Raw genomic sequence first — 16,932 nt, forward strand, 5'->3', positions numbered from 1 at the left:
TTTTGACTTGCGTTTTCTGTTTATACGCGAGGGTTTTGCTACGTGAGTTTGCGTGTGTATTTTATTACGCGTTTCGAATCTGCGCGTGCGCAAGAACAAATCTATGTGGAGCTTCCGCGCAAGCTCTCAGAAGTGTCATGTGATAAAATAAAAGCGCGTGTGCTTTTTTCCCGCAATTTGGTTTTTGCGCGTGTGCATATTTTTTCGTGGGTTGGACTTTAGCGCGAGTGTGTTTAACTCGCGTCTTGGACTTTAGCGCGTGTGTGTTTTACCCGCTATTTGGATTTTCAGCGTGTGTGTGTATTTACCGCGAGTTGGAGTAAAGTGCTTGTGTTTTTTCCCGCGGTTTGGATTTTCAGCACGTGTGCGTATTTCCCGCGACTTGGATTAAAGCACGTGTGTTTTATCCCGCGGTTTGGATTTTCAGCGCGTATGCGTTTTACCCGCGGTTTGGATTTTTAGCGCGTGTGCTGGATTTTTCCACGTGAAGATTTCATCGCAAGTTTTAAAACCGTTCAAGAGTAAAAGACACTCTAAAAAGAAAATATAAAAAGAAATACAAGAACTTAAAAGAACTTCCTTAAACTTATTTAAAGAACTTTAGACTTTGTTCAAGAATCTTGAGGTTGAGAAGACGAACTACAAAGTTAAAAATTACATTCATGGACCTGCTGAGAAGGCTGAATGATTTTTAAGATTCTGGTCAACAAGTAAGGAAGTCTTGTCTGCTTATCACTTCTCTAGGCATTCTGAAGAGAAGTACCAGGTATGGTTTTTTGACTATTTTGGTAAAGGATAGAGTTTTAAGGTTAGTATAGTAACCCATTGAGTAATGAGGCGTATTATATGTTTATGTTTTTAACTACAGGTGAAGAACCAGCTAGTCGATAGCTTCCAGCCTGGTGTTTGTTAATTTGTCCCTTCCCCCTTTCCCCTGGAAGTGAGGTAAACTGAGCGGTTATATTTATTATCAGCTCAGAGTGCCACATTTTGGGTGGATTGTCGGGGGTTCAGCAGCTTCCGCAGACACCAGGATCTCAGCCTGACAATGCTCCTCGGTTGGGGGAACCTGCTGGCGAACCTCTGGCACTTGGAGTTCGTCGCCCTCGCAAAGAGGTCGACATAGGGTCTGCCCCACAGCCTGAAGAGTCGATCCACTTTATCCTGGCGCAGCTCCCACTCGTGGCACGAGCGCAGCTCCCTGCTGAGTGAGTCGGCAATGGCGTTCTTTTTCCCTGCCAGATGAAGGTACCAGAAACATCCCCTGGTCAACGGCCCAGTGCCACAGATCCTGGGATTCCTTGGACAGGGCTGGGGATCTGGTTCCACCCTGCTTCCTGATGTAGAACATCGTGGTGGTGTTGTCGGTGAAGATACTCACCACCTTGCCATTGAGGGACGGAAGAAAGGACCTGAGGGCCCAAAACACTGCACGGAGCTCCAAAATGTTGATATGAAGTGGTTTTTCCTCCAGGAGCCAAAGGCCTCTCGCATTGAGATTTCCGGTATGCGCTCCTCATCCTTCCAGGGAGGTATTCGTCGTCACTGTTACCTGGTGAGCTGGGGTCTGAAAGTCTGTGCCCGCCATCAGATGAGTGCGGGTGCCCCACCACCGGATCGCTCGTCGGAAGGTCTCGTTGAGCGGTATCCTGTCCTCGAAGCTGCCCGTCGCCTGGATCCAGCATGCGTCGAAGAACTCTTGCAGTGGACGCATTCGAAGTCTGCACAGGCGTACCAGATAGATGCAGGAGGACATCATCCCGAGAAGGGATTTGATGGATCTTACCCTGGCTATGTCTGGCTAGCAGGCGTTGCACCTTGCCCAGGATGGCTTTCGTCGGACGGCGAGGCCAGCCGTACCACTGTCAAGCTTGGCTCCCAGAAACAGGGTGACCTGCGAAGGGACCAGGTGGGATTTGGGGAAGTTGATGGAGAACACCAGGTCTGTGAGTAGCTGGACGGTCTTCACTGTGTGTTCTACGGCGAGCTCCCTCGTCCTTGATCGGATGAGCAAGTCGTCCAGGTAGGGATAGACGTGGATCCCTTGCAGGCCACCGGTGCTAGGTACTTGGTGAATACCCTGGGTGGCGACTTTAATCCGAACGGGAGGGCCTTGAACTGGTAGTGCCGTCTTTGGACCACGAACCAGAGGAACTTCCGGTGTCCTTTTAGAATGGGGATGTGGAAGTAGGCATCCTCCAAGTCCAACGACGGCAGAAAATCGTCCTCCTCCAGCTGTCCCAGCACGTGCTGAGGGTGACCATCCGGAACTTCTGAGCCTTGATGTACTTGTTCAGACACCGCAGGTCCAGGATGGGACGCCAAACTCCTGTCTTCTTTACGAGAAAGTATCTTGAGTAGACCCCGGAGCCCCGAAGTCTCTTTGTGACGAGCTCGATGGCACCTTTCTTGAGCATCGCCCTTACCTCCAGCAGCAGCTGGGGTACGTGGTTTTCCTTCCTGGCCATGGGTGGCACGCAAGGGCACTTGTTTAGAAATTGGAGGGCATGCCCCTGGGCCAGGATATCCAACACCCAACGGTCGGTGGAGATGGACTCCCACACGTTGACCAACTTCGCCAGCTGACCTCCCACCAGGGTGCTTCGACGGTAGGTAGATGAGCCGCCGCAACTTGGAGGCCCCTTGCTTGCTTCCGGTGTTCCGAAAGGACGACCGTAGTTACTGGAGAACTCCCAGGGCCCGGGCTGTCTCCGTGTCCATTTTGATGGCTTGCAGGGACTCATCGACTGTCTTCCCAAACAGGTTGTTCCCGTCGAAGGGCATGTCCAACACTTTAGCTTGTACGTCCTGGCGGGAAATCCGTCGCCTTCAGCCATCCGTGCCGTCTGAGGCAAACACCGTTGCCCAACTAGCGGAAACCAGTGTCAGCGATGTCCGTCACCACCATTATGGCGTGGTCCGACGCCACCTTGCCTTCTTGCAGGATTTCCAGGCCTCTGCCCTCTTGTCGTCCGGCAGGAAGTCCAACAAGAGAGCGATTTTATACCAAAGTTCCCTGTCGTAATGGGCAACGATAGCCAGGGCGTTGGCCGCCTTAATCGTCTCCGCCGACGTGATGACTCGTCGTCCCATCACGTCGAGCTTCTTTCCATCGTCGTCCGGCGGTGAAGTTGATGTCGATGCCGATGCCCCCCCCCCGCCTTCTTCCTGGCCGCCGCCGAGACGACTGAATCCGGGGTCGGCTGTGCTCTAAAGGCATAGAGGGGCCGCATCGGGGACCCGGTACTTCTTTTCGTATCGGTCCCTTTTTGCCGGTGTCGTCGACGAGTTCTTGAGGGAGAGCCCCTCGTCCCAGATGTCATCCAGTAGAGGTACCGCGAGGACCATCTTCCTCTTGGTCTCTCGACGTTGATAGAGGAACCCCTAATTTTCTTCGGGGCAGAGCTGGAAGAGCTCGGATGCCCTGGAGATCATCGCATGGAAGGATCCAATCTCATCGGGCGGGGAAGCCCAGGGGGGGGGGGCGACGGGAGGTCCACCCCGCCGTCGCCACCCTCGTCGTCCGTGCCCGTCGTGGCTGTGTCCGTGCCCGTGCCATCCCCGTGGACGGGGAGGAGGGTTGAGCAGGCCTCGAGGGCTGGAAGGGTGCAGGAGGAGGTGTTCTTCTCCTCTTGGGTGGTGGACTTCCTGACGGACCTGCCCCTGGCTCCTCCGTCAGGGGTAACGGCAACCTAGTCATTATTTCAGAGCATAAGGATTGAATTGCCATCAAAATGGCCACCGAGTTGTCCTGCGGGACTGGCTGCGACGGTTGGTCTGAGGCCCCGTCGGCGCCGCCGTCACTTCCGTCGTCCCCCTCGTCGGGATGCTTCTCGACGGGCTGGTCCTCCATGCCCGCGTCCTGGTCCTCAGGGGCTTTGACAAGTTCCTCCTCGGAGGTTGTGTCTGAATCCACGACGGCCACTGCCCCCCCCCTCTTTCCCCACCGGAGGCTTCGTGGGGGTTCTTTCGATGGGCTTGAAAGATGCCTCCCTCCGAGGTGGCAGGGAGACTCTGGGCCCCTAGGCCGCTACCACAGGTGTAACCTCTGCAGGCTGCGCCAGGGTTGCTGCGAACTTCTCGATAGAGGCCTTGGCTGGGTGAATCAAGGCCTTTGTCACCGACTGCGTGCTTGTGGCCTTCACCTTGGGGGAGGGCTCCCCGCCTCGCTCCCCCTCAGCCGAAATGATCGACTGGGGCCTCTCCAGAAGCTTGGCCGAGTTTTCGGATTTCCTCTTACCCGAGCCAGAGCGTTGGCTCATGGTCGATGGCGCCAGGCAGGCTGCGCCCTGCCTGGCAGCCGAGGAGCCCAACCGTTCGGCACTCCCAGTGCCCGTTGACTCGCGGTGCTTAGCCTTCTGTTGGGCCCCCGTCGCCGGGGCGCCCTCACAGGACTTAGAAGACTGCTCGAATTTCTTCTTTTTCTTCTCACCAGACGGGCTCTTTCCCTCCAGCCAATTGGCGAGACGAAGATGGCGGTCCCTCATGGTCCGCTCCGTCATGTTCCCGCAAAATGCACAGTCCTCCTCCACGTGCGTTTGGTCCTCATGAAGACAGTAGAGGTATAAGGAATGCTCGTCTTCCTTGAACATGTTCTGCAGCTGGCATCCAGGGCAGGCCCTGAACAGCTTCCCACGCGTCGAGCTCCCTTTATCCTGAGCCATGTCCGGGGGAAGGCCACAGAAACTTCTGGAATCCTCAAAAGCGTCGTTCGACGAAAGTTTCGACGAAATCTTCACCCTGGAGGGGTGTAGAAACTTCCGAAACGGGTCCCCGTTGATCGGATGTAAAAACGGTGGAGCTTGAGACTCAATTTAACCGAAAAATTAGAAATTCTCTTTGAAAAAGCGCGAAAACGCAGCAAAAGCTCGAGAGCTACAGCACGAGGACTCCCAACACTTGAACGTGCAGTAAAAATCTGAGGATGGCTGCCAGAGGCGGGGCTTAGGGAGAGGGCAGTCATTGGCTGTGGGCAGTATGACCCAGAGATCACTGATTGGTTACTACTAGGAAAGACAGATCAGAAACGAAACTGATACTGATTTTTTTTTCTGTACCGAGGATTCCCAGCCCGACGACGGGGACTATTCATGAGCATGTGAATCAATGCCAGAACCCATGCTGCAGAATTTCTCACCTTCTCACTACGGCTAAGATCACAACTTCCCGCTGCTGGAGGGATCCTGAGGGGCCCTTGATTTCACATGTGGTGGGTGAAATGTTGGGACACAGTCGGGTGGAGGGGACAACAAAATAAGACATGCATTACTCACCGTGATAGCATTTCTGGTTATTTTATCTGCTTAGATTCACATGCTGTGCATATAGTCCGACATCTAGTGGAAATCGCAGAGTATTGCATCTTTCTTTTGAAGATCGAAAGGGGATGTAGACATGGGCGTGACTAACACTATCCCTAACGTGACGTGAAGTGTACACAAAAACCCTCACGCATCAAGGTCCCTCTGGTTGTGTTTTTTCTGCCAGGAGGGAGCCTTAGTCAGCGTGAGCGAGTACAAAAGAGAAGGTGAAAGAGGTCTATGTTCCTTCTACTCCACAGAGAGAGGAAGGGTGGGCACATGTGAATCTAAGCAGATGCATTACTAACCGTAATAGCATTTCTGATGATTGTATGTCTTCTGATGCTTATGAATCTGCTTAGAATCACATGTGCATAAACTAGCGAGATGGTGGTGGGGTGTGTGAAGGAACAGTAGCAGAGAGAGGTCTTAGCACCGCTTGTCCCACCTGAGAATCAGACCTAGAGTATGTATCTAGGCAGTAGTGTTGTATACAGAACTCCAGGTTGCTGCTTTGCAAATGGACCCAAGATGAACATTTGCAATGAATTCTATGGTAGCCCCTGTGCCAGAGTAGAGTGCGCTCTAGGCATGAAGGGTAGCACTCTCTTGGCAAGAGTGTAACAGTGTGATGCACTTTACGATCCACTTTGAGATAGCTCATTTAGAGACAGGCTCCCCTTCTCTACCAGCTGCCACTGAAATGAAGAACTGGTTTGTTTTCCTTAGTGGCTTTGTTTTTTCCAGATGGTAGATAACCGCTCACCTCACATCCAGTGTGTGGAGGCTCCTTTCCACCACGTTAGTGGGGTTCTGGAAAAAGGTGGGTAGTTATATGGATTGGTTTACATGGAACTTTGAGATAAATGTAGGCGCAAAGCGTGGATGTGTGCGCAAAAACCACCATATTTGTGAATCGTGGCGAATGGATCATGAACTGAAAGGGCATGGAGTTCCTTTACTCTCCTCAGAGGTGATCGCTACCAAGAAGGTGGTCTTGTAGACGAGTGCTTTAAGGCTAGCCTTATGCATTGGTTCAAAAGGAAGTCCCATTAGTCTGGTAAGAACAATATTCAGGTCCCACCCAGGAGCTGGGTGGGAAATAGGGGGGGGGATGAAGCCTCTTAATCCCTTCCATTCATTTTTTAATTACTGGAATTTCCCACCACAAAACTTTGCTCTTGCACCTGCATAAAGGAAATGGCAGACCGTTTTTTGGGATGTTTGCCCAAGAAGTGGTCACTAGATTTGGGGTGGAGGATCAGTTCTGGTGATGGCTGCCAGCAGCCAGTGGCTCTGCAGACAGCACCACACAGAGGCACAGATGGAGATGGGACATCTTCCTTGAACTTTAAAATAATCCTAAAACATGGCACATAAATCCATTTCCTTGATGGACTCTCTAGTCTGGATATGTGCCTTGCTTGTTCACTGCTGTGGTGTCACCCGCCATATTTAAAGTTCTAGAATAGAACAAAACTGAACGTCAATCTGTCATTGAAGACCCGAGTAACTATACACTGCTGTACAGGGCTGCACTTGTAGAGATAACAGCCATGCGACTTAGAACCATTATCTTGCAACCATTGCAATAAATGCAGAAACTTCTGCACTGTCATCAAGACAGAGGTGGTGCCCTAGAGTAAACACCATGGTAACATAATTGCCTACTCGCCACCCTGTAGTGCTAGGTAATTCTGACGGAACAAAGCTAACTTTCCTTGCTTTGTTACACTGATCCAATAATAGACAGGAACGGGCTGGTGCCTGACATTTGACGTATAGTTGAAAAGAGTGGCCACTACTTCTACAGTCCTGTTTGGCCCTGTTCAATCTATCAAATGCAGCTTGAGGCATTAGGTGAAATGCATTTCCTGAAACCGATATGTACAGTTTGTTTCCTGATCTGATTATATTGGTGTTTGCATGCGTTTAAGAGATGAAAGACCAAGACAATATTTGCAGATTTGTCCCTTACAGGAGGATCCATAAAGTTGGATTCAGGCCCCTACATTTAAGGGCACTGCCTCCTGACCACTTTTCTAGTATGCAAAAGCATGTGGTTTGGTTTGTTAAGGTTTCCATCACTTGTGGTCTAGTGACATGCCTCCCCGGGAACCTGTGCCTTTAAGTACAGCTATTGGCCCTCTGCCTATGCTCACAGTGTTCATCTTCTTTGCTCCCATGTGCCATGTCACATGTGTACCCTCCACGGCTTGACAATGTCCAATATTCATATACCCCCCCCACTCCTATTTATCTTCTTGCCGTACATGGGCGGAAACTATGCTGTGGTCCCTCAGCCCTACACCTCCTCCACAGTAGCAGGGAAGCAGTGGCAAGTGTGATGCACATAGCAGCATATCCCATTTCCTTCCTTACAAGGTCAAGTGCCTGGCCCTTTTCAGCTTCAACGACACAAGGGAAACCAAGTCAAGCAAAGGTTTATGCTGGATCCACGCCTATTTCACATTCAATTACCTTGTCCTGATTGCTGTGTTGCTCCAGCGAGAAACCGACTGATTTAGGGCATAACTGAAGTGATTTAACCTCTTGCACACTTGCCCTCTGTGTCATGTCCCCCTACAGTCGATGGTCCTGGTGTGCCAGGGTGGCATGCATTATGCAGCATCATTGCGCCCGACCTCTATCAAGAGGGCTTCCCGCCATCACCCATTCCTCCAGGACGTTTTACAACGTGCTAGCTCCCAGACATGCTCCGCCTCTGCTGCCTTCCGACATACCTTATTAGAGGAACACGACTGCAGCTCTGCGCGCCGTTACTCCAGAAACTGGCAAATCGTTATTCGGTAAAGGAACGCCATCAGACTCTTACAGCTGTTCCAGATTATTCAAACGTCTCCCACTTGTCTCTGGGCATTTTAGACATGCTGTCGACTCATAAGCTGTAGGCTTTTCGGTTATGTGACTCTTTCGGCTACGCTCTCATCGGAGACACAGTAAGAACCGCCTACTTCTATCATATTGATCACCCCTTTCCGTGTTCCATATTACTGACTCCATATCTCCCTTCAGCCCTTACGCACCAGTCACAGGACCATTCACTAGCTCAAGTTATTCTGATACCAGAATCCTCCAGCAGAGTTCCATTCCTGAGTTTTCTGTCTACCACATGTACAGGTGGGCACCCGATCCTCTTTCTACTTGCTACCTTCTCCTTCAACTGATTGCCTTCTCTAACAGTAATTCATTACCATATAGACCTGCAGGCATCACAGCGACATCCTGAATCTCGTCCCATCGTGCCCTCGAAAAGGTACCTCCATTTCCTACGGTCTCCCTCGTGATATCCCTTCCAACGTGTGTGTGTATATATATATATATATATATATACATATACATACACACACACACACACACAGACAGCAAAGTCTTGTTTATTTAGAAGCTGCACTCCCATCAAAGATCGAAATCCAAAAAATATATCCAGCAGTAATTGCTCGCCAAAAGGTTCAAGCGTGGGAAAACAGCAAACGACTGCACAGCAACAATTTTGCTTTAAAAATTGAAGTTTTATTTAAGAAATCTTGCAGTAAAAAAAATGGCTTCCCAGTGGCAAGGAGGCTAACGTGTTTCGCCACACTCCTGTGGCTTGTTTACAGTAACTCCACCCTGTTGTGGGAGCTCTTTTAACCCATGACACTCCAATAGACACAGAAAAGGTAATTTACAGAGATGTGATTTTTTGCATTCCGCCATCTTATAAAGGTGCAAAGGTGCATGTGTGTCATAATTCTACACGGATGACATTCATTCCCCCTTCTATTAGGTTTCACACAAGGATCTCTAATTTATTCAGTATAATTAATGTTATAATTTATAAAATAAAGAATAAAATCTTCAATGTTGCCCACATGGACTATTCCGGCAATGAACATGAAATCACCGTCTTACTGGGTCCTGGGATCCCCATTATGAAACTCGTTGAAATGTTTTGCCATGGATATGCATGGTCCTTGTTGACGATTGCTCTGATGTGTTGCAAAATTCGTATTTTTAATTTACACTTGGTGCTGCCCACATACCATTTTAGGCATGGGCACTTCAGGACATACCACAAATTCAGACTCACAGGTGATCCTACTTGCAATTTGTATTTGTGTCAATAGAATAGGGAGTGTATAACTAGTGCAGTTGGACGCATATTTGCATGCTTTACATTTGCAGCATTTAAGGAAGCCTTTTTGTCCGTCTGAAAGCCAATTTCTGCCTGTGGATACCTCTTCAGAAGCCATGTAACTTTGAACCACTAAGTCTTTTATGGCCAGGCTTTTGCGAAAAGTAATATCTGGTCGTGCATTTAGCATATTACTTAGGTCTTTATCCACCTTCAGAACCTTCCAATACTTAGTGAGGATATTTCTTATGATGGATGAATGGCTTCCGAATGTCAGTATTAGCCTGGTGGTATCTTTATTTGTACTGTCCCGGAGATTAGATTGGGATGTCGTCAATAAGGTTTGTCGATTCATGTCTCTGACCTTCAGATAAGATCTTTCAATCACCTGTTTGGGATACTTCTGTTTCAGGAAGTTCTGAGCCATGATTTTACTTGCTGAATCAAAGTCTTTTACATCACTGCAATTCCTTCTGATACGAATAAATTCTCCATACGGAATGCTCCATAAAAGACTTTTTGGGTATGCGCTGTTTGCGTGGAGTTTGATATTAGCATCAGTTGTCTTGCGATGCAGTTCACACCAGATTTTTTGATCAGTGATTTTGACCTTCACATCCAAAAAGACGACTGATTGTTTCCTGTGTTGCTCAGTGAATTGTAAATTCAATTAATTAACATTGAGGAATTTCACAAAGCCTTTCCAAGATTGAGCTGTGCCGTTCATACAATGAATAAGTCGTCTATGTAGCGTAGCCACAAAATAATTTTGTCAGTGAAAGTCTCATTTCCTTCCGCCCATACCACAGTTTTTTCCCCATTTCCCCATCAGAAGATTTGCATAAGCCGGGGCAAATGTGGTACCCATTGCAGTTCCGTGGATTTGACGAAACAGTTAATTGAAAAGAAAGACATTGTTCTCTAAGCAAAGTCTTACCATTTCTAGGATCATGTTAGAATGGTCGAGGTAATTGAGAGAGCGTGTTTTGAGAAATATTTTGCATGCCTTGATGCCATCCTCATGTTGTATGGATGTGTATAATGATACCACATCCATAGTGGCTAACAGGTATGTAGGTTCCCACGGTAAGTCAATTTTACAAAGGAAGTCAGTCGTATCTTTTATGTAGGAGGGCAGTGTGGAAACAAATGGGCATAACGTCTCATCCACAAATTTAGACATATTTTCGAGTAGCGAGCCGCATAATGTGACAATTGGTCTGCCGGGAGGTTTGGAAGAATTTTTATGAATTTTAGGGAGGAAGTATATGGTGGGAATAGTAGAGTGTTTGGTAAACAGAAATTTCACCATGTCCTCATCCAAGATTCCTGCATTTTCCCCATTTCACTAAAAATTCCCATATTGTTTTTTCCATCTGTTCAATGGGATTCTTTGAGTTTTTCATAACATCTGGAGTCGTTGAGCTGTCTATAGGCTTCTTTAATGTAGTCCACCTTATTCATCAGGACAAGGTTACTGTCATGATCTCTGCTTCCAAAAGGTCAGGGTTTTCCCAACTCCCTTGGAAGCAGATCCATAACCCAGGTTCCGAGTGCCAACCAGTCCCAATGGGGACCTTTTGGACCCAGTCCTGGCGCCAGTGGCACCAGGCTCATAAATATGCCCAGTCCCAGCGCTGGAAGCGCCGGGCTCATAATGCTTGGGTGGACTTACCTGCAGCAGACCATGCTGCTTACTTGCCTGCCAGTTGAGCCTCTGATCCTCTTCTGTTTGGAACTACTTTTCCTGTTGCGTGGGGCTGGAGCCACTCCCTAGATGCAGAACACTGGAACTCTTCTGGAAGGCAGGAACTCTTTTCTTACCAGGAACTCTTTTCTTACTTAGGCGTGGCTGTGGAAGGAGACACCTAAGCACTACAGGAGGCTATTTAAACCACACCCGGTGGATGAATCTTGCTTTGCGTTATTCTGCATCCTCTGCAGCAGAACGCTCATCGTGTCTTCTGCATCTGATCCTGGGCCTAAGGAAAAAGGCTTACCATCCTGAATCCAGTCTTCAGCAACACCTATAAAGACAAGAAAGAACAGGTTAGCATTCCGGCATCTGAAAGGCAAAGGCTTACCAACTCTTCGCACGCTCCGGAGGCCGTCGGCGCTGCATCCCGCATCTGAAAGACAAAACAAGGTGCGTTTAAAGACATTGGGGAACTTTAATACTCACGTGCCATTACTCCTTTCCACATCTAACCCAGTGGGTATCCCGGCACCCTGCAGCCGCTCCGAACTTGTACCTGCAAAATAAAAAGACAGTTAGAGCGCATTGTGAAGCTGGCAACAAGCGCTTACTTACGTGCTTCCAGGCGCTTCTATTCATCACACGGGCTCCATCTTCAAGGCACTTCAGCCCGTCATCCGCCATCGCCGGAACCCTGCAAAACAAGAGACATCATTATTAAAGACTTTAAAGACATTTGAGTTACTCGAAACTTACCGTTCATGCAGTAAACGACGGACAGCAGTCCTCTGAAGTCAAGAGGCCTGCGCTACCTATCCGGTGAAGAAACTGGTTACAGCACCCTGCCCCGAGGCAGATGGAGAGCTCGGCATTCACTTACCTAAGGTGAGAGCGTTAACCTGTGGGGGTCTACAGGAGAGGAGAAGAGGAAAGAGATAGGGACACCCCAATAACCCCAGTTCATTAACCCCGTATTTTCTATCTGCAGACATCTTACTCTGCACGTCAGGCATACAGGGCACAGAGGTCCAGCCCAAAGAGCCAACCGGGTGCTGCACATCATCTTTGAAGATACGGTAGTCGCCCAGTCAGGACCGGCGCCTCTGCGAGAATCAGGTGAGTGTTACAGTTACAGCCTTTGTCCGCGGGTTTAATTATACATCCATCCATTTTACATATATTTGACAAAGCATTGCGTTGTTTCCAGGACAAATTACTTTTAGTATATTTGTTGTTTTTTCTCCTTTCTTGTTGAAGATCGTCGATTAATACATTGGAGAAAGCTTCAATATGTACATTCTGGGCACTGACAGGGTTAAACTTGGATTTACATTTAAGGTTACTTTTGGAAGGCCAGTCGGTACAGATTCCCAGTTGTTCCATGACCGGCCTATCCAAGTTTTCAGAGTTCACCGCTGACAGCTGTTCGCTTTTATATTGGACAGTAGCCAATGCAGTAAGTGTATCCATGTCGGAGATAATGACATCTGTTTATCCTTCTAATGGCGGTTTAGATTTCTTTTTATACGTGTTCGAGGCAAAACACTTTTTTAGCCGCAGCTTACGAACAAAACTGTTCTAATCTCATTTGCACGTAATCAAAACCCGCCAAGGGGCAGAAATGGAGTCCCAATTTGAATAATTAAATTTCCTCGGTTGTCAAAACATGGTTGGATAGGTTGATGATCTGTTGATCTTTCCTTCTCTTATACATTGGACACAGCACACCAGTTACCTCTTTGCCTGGAGGGACACCACAGATTCACTGCTCCCAAAATCAGGGTTTTCTGGCCGAGAGGGTTTCCCTCGGGCTTCTGCACCCCTCAGTTCCCTGTCATACAGGCTGAAGGAGACAGAGTGCCCAGGGGGGGTTTCACTACACAGCTGCCTCGTCTGATTCAGGTTAGTGGTTGTTACCATATACAACAGTGCTTGGACCTACTGTTAACCCTTCATGACACTCTGGCCATGACTGAAACTCTTCCCAATTCCACATGCATTGAAGTGAGCGTGCTGCAAATCCTGCCTGATCTTATGTAACAGCAACTAGTAATCATTCCGAAGGGAAAATTAAATCTTTGAAGATAACAAAAGTTTTGCGTGCCATTACAATCTCAAAATGTTAACTGCACTTTACACACCATTGATAAACACCTATTACAAGTAATCAAAAAAAGCATTCCCTGAGTAAGAGTTATACATGAAGGGAGGGGAGATCAACACAGCTGTAGCAATACAGTCACAAATAAACTGATGTAGAAAGAAGTCTTTATCTTACCTTGAAGTAGTTTTTCATATTTCTCCCTGTCTTCTATATACTCTTCATCAAACTAGATTAAACAGAAAACAGTGTTAAGCACCAGTTAAAAAAAAAATTAAATGCCCGTTACTTCAATATGCGTAACCCACTGAGCAAATTGGTGCAGTGCCATCAATGTCCTGCAGACTTGTGTTATGCATGTAACATGCATATGTCCTCAAATGAATGGCCTGTTGCATCTTGTGGGAGGGCTCTTGCCAGGTTTGTATAAAGCAGGTTTCCATCTAATTCACCTGCAGTAGTCTTGCCCACATTGGCTTATGCAAATGCAAATGCAAACAGGCTGATTACCACTGCATTTCCTCAAAGCCAATCAGGACTGGGTGAAAATTCCATTTGGGTCAAATGTTGCTATGCTGTCATTTAAATCACCTAAAGATGTTGCCCTTGCAGAATTCTAAGCCAAAACTATTTATTTTTGTAACATGAATGCTAAAAAGAAGCAAAACACCATTTTAAATCCACCAAAATATAATCCCCAATTCTCTTTGTGGCCAATAAAAAGCAGAAATCTTTGCTCCGGGCAATACTTTGTATTCTGCATAATACAATGTGATGTGTGGCAAGGAGCTTCTCTTTTAAATGCCAGAAGCATTGCAGTCCCAATTGCCCGGTCCTAATTGGCCCAGTATCGAATGGAATGGCCACTGCAGGAACCATGCCTCCATTACACAGATTCTAGAGAAAAAGCTGTATGAATCCAAAGTTGGCTTACAGCTCAGCTACTTACTAAAGCAAAGACCAAGCAAAACGATGTGTCTAACTAGCAGACCAAATGTGTTTTGGCGGTTGTAGCACAACCCAACATGTACTTTCCCGTAAACTTGCTTCCACACTACAAGTAGAATGTGAGTGGGGAACTTGGAAGTGTACCAATACATCTTAAATAGAAAGAAGACAGCTATTCTTTCAGGAAACTCCCCCTCTTTCCAGAGGATTTTTGTCCTTTGTAAAATAATCTCTCCTTGAGCACACTCCAAAAGGAAAAGCTACTGTGCCAATGCAAGTACTAATGAACTATTAATAGGTTACCAGAACTGTACCAATTCTACATAAAGCCAACCCAAGTAACTGGAGTATATATATTAATTCATTCACTACCAAAAAACATTGTAAAAAAGGGATGTTATGGTTAAGTTGCGCTACTAAAAACCAATCCCCTTTACTCAAAAAACTATGCTAAAGGAAGGTTCTGGTTACAGTGCCCTACTAAAAACCTATCACATGCAAAGAAAAAAAAAACTTTGTTAAGTTTGTCAGGGATGTCATCAATGACATTTGTGAAGTCATCTTTCATGTCATGGGTGTTAGTCTTAACAGTGCACAGTGGTGGCGCGATGTTATGATTCCTTAGCTTACCATAACTGGCGAATTTCTGGGGGTTTTCGGTTTTACTTGTAACCATAGTGTGGATAGGGTGTTAGTGCAAAGTAACTGACATCCCTGTAGCAAAGGTGTTTGCACTGAGTTTGGTAGGCTGTTCTTAGGGTAACAAGCATAACGTCTGTTTACCAAAGTTCCGTCATGTGTTACAAAACCAAAATAAATAGAAATCAACTGGAAAAGGAGAAAAGTTAAGTAAAGAAAGCTCCTTTCAGAGTTCACCAATGGACGGATGCAGAACGCTGCGCACGGTATAAGCTCTGCGGAATGTGCACTAAATAAAAGGGAGCCTTGGCACTGTGGAAAACACTGTAGTGGAATCAGGTAAAAAGGGCTTGCTGTAAAAAGATGTGTTTTTACATGTTGCAGTGCGTTTTGAAGAGTTTAAGTGCGCAAGACCTAGTACAAAAATTCTTCCTGTACTGCCAAAAAGGGCAGCAAGGCATTTTGGATACTGCGTGCACAAACCGTAAGGGCAGAAATAGTAAGAGAAACGCTGTGAAACGTCATATTCCCAATTTGTGAAGTACAACATTGGCACAGGTCATAAAAAGGAAGATATAGACTTCTTCAGAATGTACCGCGCTTTCTGCATTGCAGGAGCAAATACATTTTTTTTTTAAAAAAAAGGCACATCTGTCTCTGCGTAATGCGATGAACAATTATGCAGGAGATCGGAAACAGACGCATGACCTGTGCCTCCATCGCAAACAGCACTGAAAGTCTTGTAACATGTTGTGTAATTTTCCATTCACAATGAAGAACAGTATGTGGACATCGCGCGTCACCAAAGTCTCACAAAGATAAAACAAAATCAGTCACTTCATTGTAGGTACTCCATAGGAGTACAAATCCAAATGACAATGCAAAATGAGCAACCACTGCACAGTGTTGTCCGTTCACTTTTAATCAATGTATTAAGAACTCCCCAAAAAGCGTACGCTGTGGCTCCTGAAACACAGCCATAATCGCACCCTCTGCATTTGTCGACAAATACACAGTCGAACATGGTCTGCATACAAACCACACCCAGAAACCTAATTGAGCAATCCCGTAGCCTCCACAGGCCCATTTCTATGGCTGCCATCTGCAAAAGGGGCGTATGAGACACGTGCAACCATGCAAGTCTCGGGATGTCCGCGGACTTGTGCTGTGCATGCGAGTGGTGTAATAAATTGCAACCAGGGTAGGGGACTTAGGTAGTAGAGGTGGCTCTGAAAAAGGCATTTTATTTTGTAAAGGTGCCTCCATAGAAACAACATTTATTTTGGTTTTTATTAAGTATTTTTGTGTTTTGTAGTTCAGCTCACATTCTTACAATAGGGTCTTCAGTGCAGCCTGTAGATTGGAAAACAAAGCATTATTGCCACTGGTTGACAAAGACATGCCATTTGCCTTGAAAAGGTGTATGTATCGAGAACCAATGTTGTCATTCTCACAGAAGAACATCCCAGCAGCACTCAAGAAGTCACACATGCTTCTGTTGATAAGACCTCTGGCTGGCGACAACATTCATTGGAATAGTGCCATACTATTCTTGTGGTATACATTAGAAAAGCACCTTGGCAGTGGGAAAAATGAGCTTCACTGCCTTCATCAACTTCTTCAGTTGACAGTACATACATGAACAATGCATGGAACCCAAAAAAAAGGCTCCGTGGTGCACGACTACAACATGTTCAAATTGCAGAAGTGGCCACGTGTTGACATTCTGCAAGCACACCGCTGAAACAGCACACATCAACGCTGCACCACAAAGCCTCCACTCCCTCCAAATCCAAATTGCCACAAATGCCTTTTTTTGAGGTCATACAAGAACAGATCTTCCGCAAAGGCATCACCCACAATGAAAACAGTCTTTCCATGTCTGCCAGCCGTACTACACAAAGTAATGGAAAAAATGATTGCCGCCCTTTACTGTGATGCACACCCTTAGCACCTGATTGGACAATGGCCACAGTCCCATCTCCATTGGCCAGCATGGTGAGAAGCGCAGAATGTGGCACGTGTGCTTCCCAAAGTAGCGCAAGGGCCGCGTGTCACGCTCATCTGATTCCCACGGAGGCGCAGGTCTGGCTTCGAGTGCTGATGCTTC

At 47.0% G+C, this 16,932-nt stretch overlaps 1 protein-coding gene across 6 annotated transcripts in view; it reads right to left on the minus strand.

Moving 5' to 3' along the window:
* Positions 1-16,932, minus strand: part of LOC138453358 (glutathione S-transferase A4-like) — a 549,822-nt gene that overhangs the window by 330,442 nt on the left and 202,448 nt on the right. For all 6 annotated transcript variants that reach the window (XM_069606115.1, XM_069606114.1, XM_069606113.1 and 3 more), the window contains one exon: positions 13,413-13,464. In XM_069606115.1, coding sequence (XP_069462216.1) covers positions 13,413-13,464 — 52 coding nt within the window. The remainder of the gene's footprint in view (positions 1-13,412; positions 13,465-16,932) is intronic.

Source organism: Ambystoma mexicanum, chromosome 4p (genome assembly GCF_040938575.1).
Source record: "Ambystoma mexicanum isolate Mex_15411 chromosome 4p, UKY_AmexF1_1, whole genome shotgun sequence".
NCBI classification, from domain to species: domain Eukaryota; kingdom Metazoa; phylum Chordata; class Amphibia; order Caudata; family Ambystomatidae; genus Ambystoma; species Ambystoma mexicanum.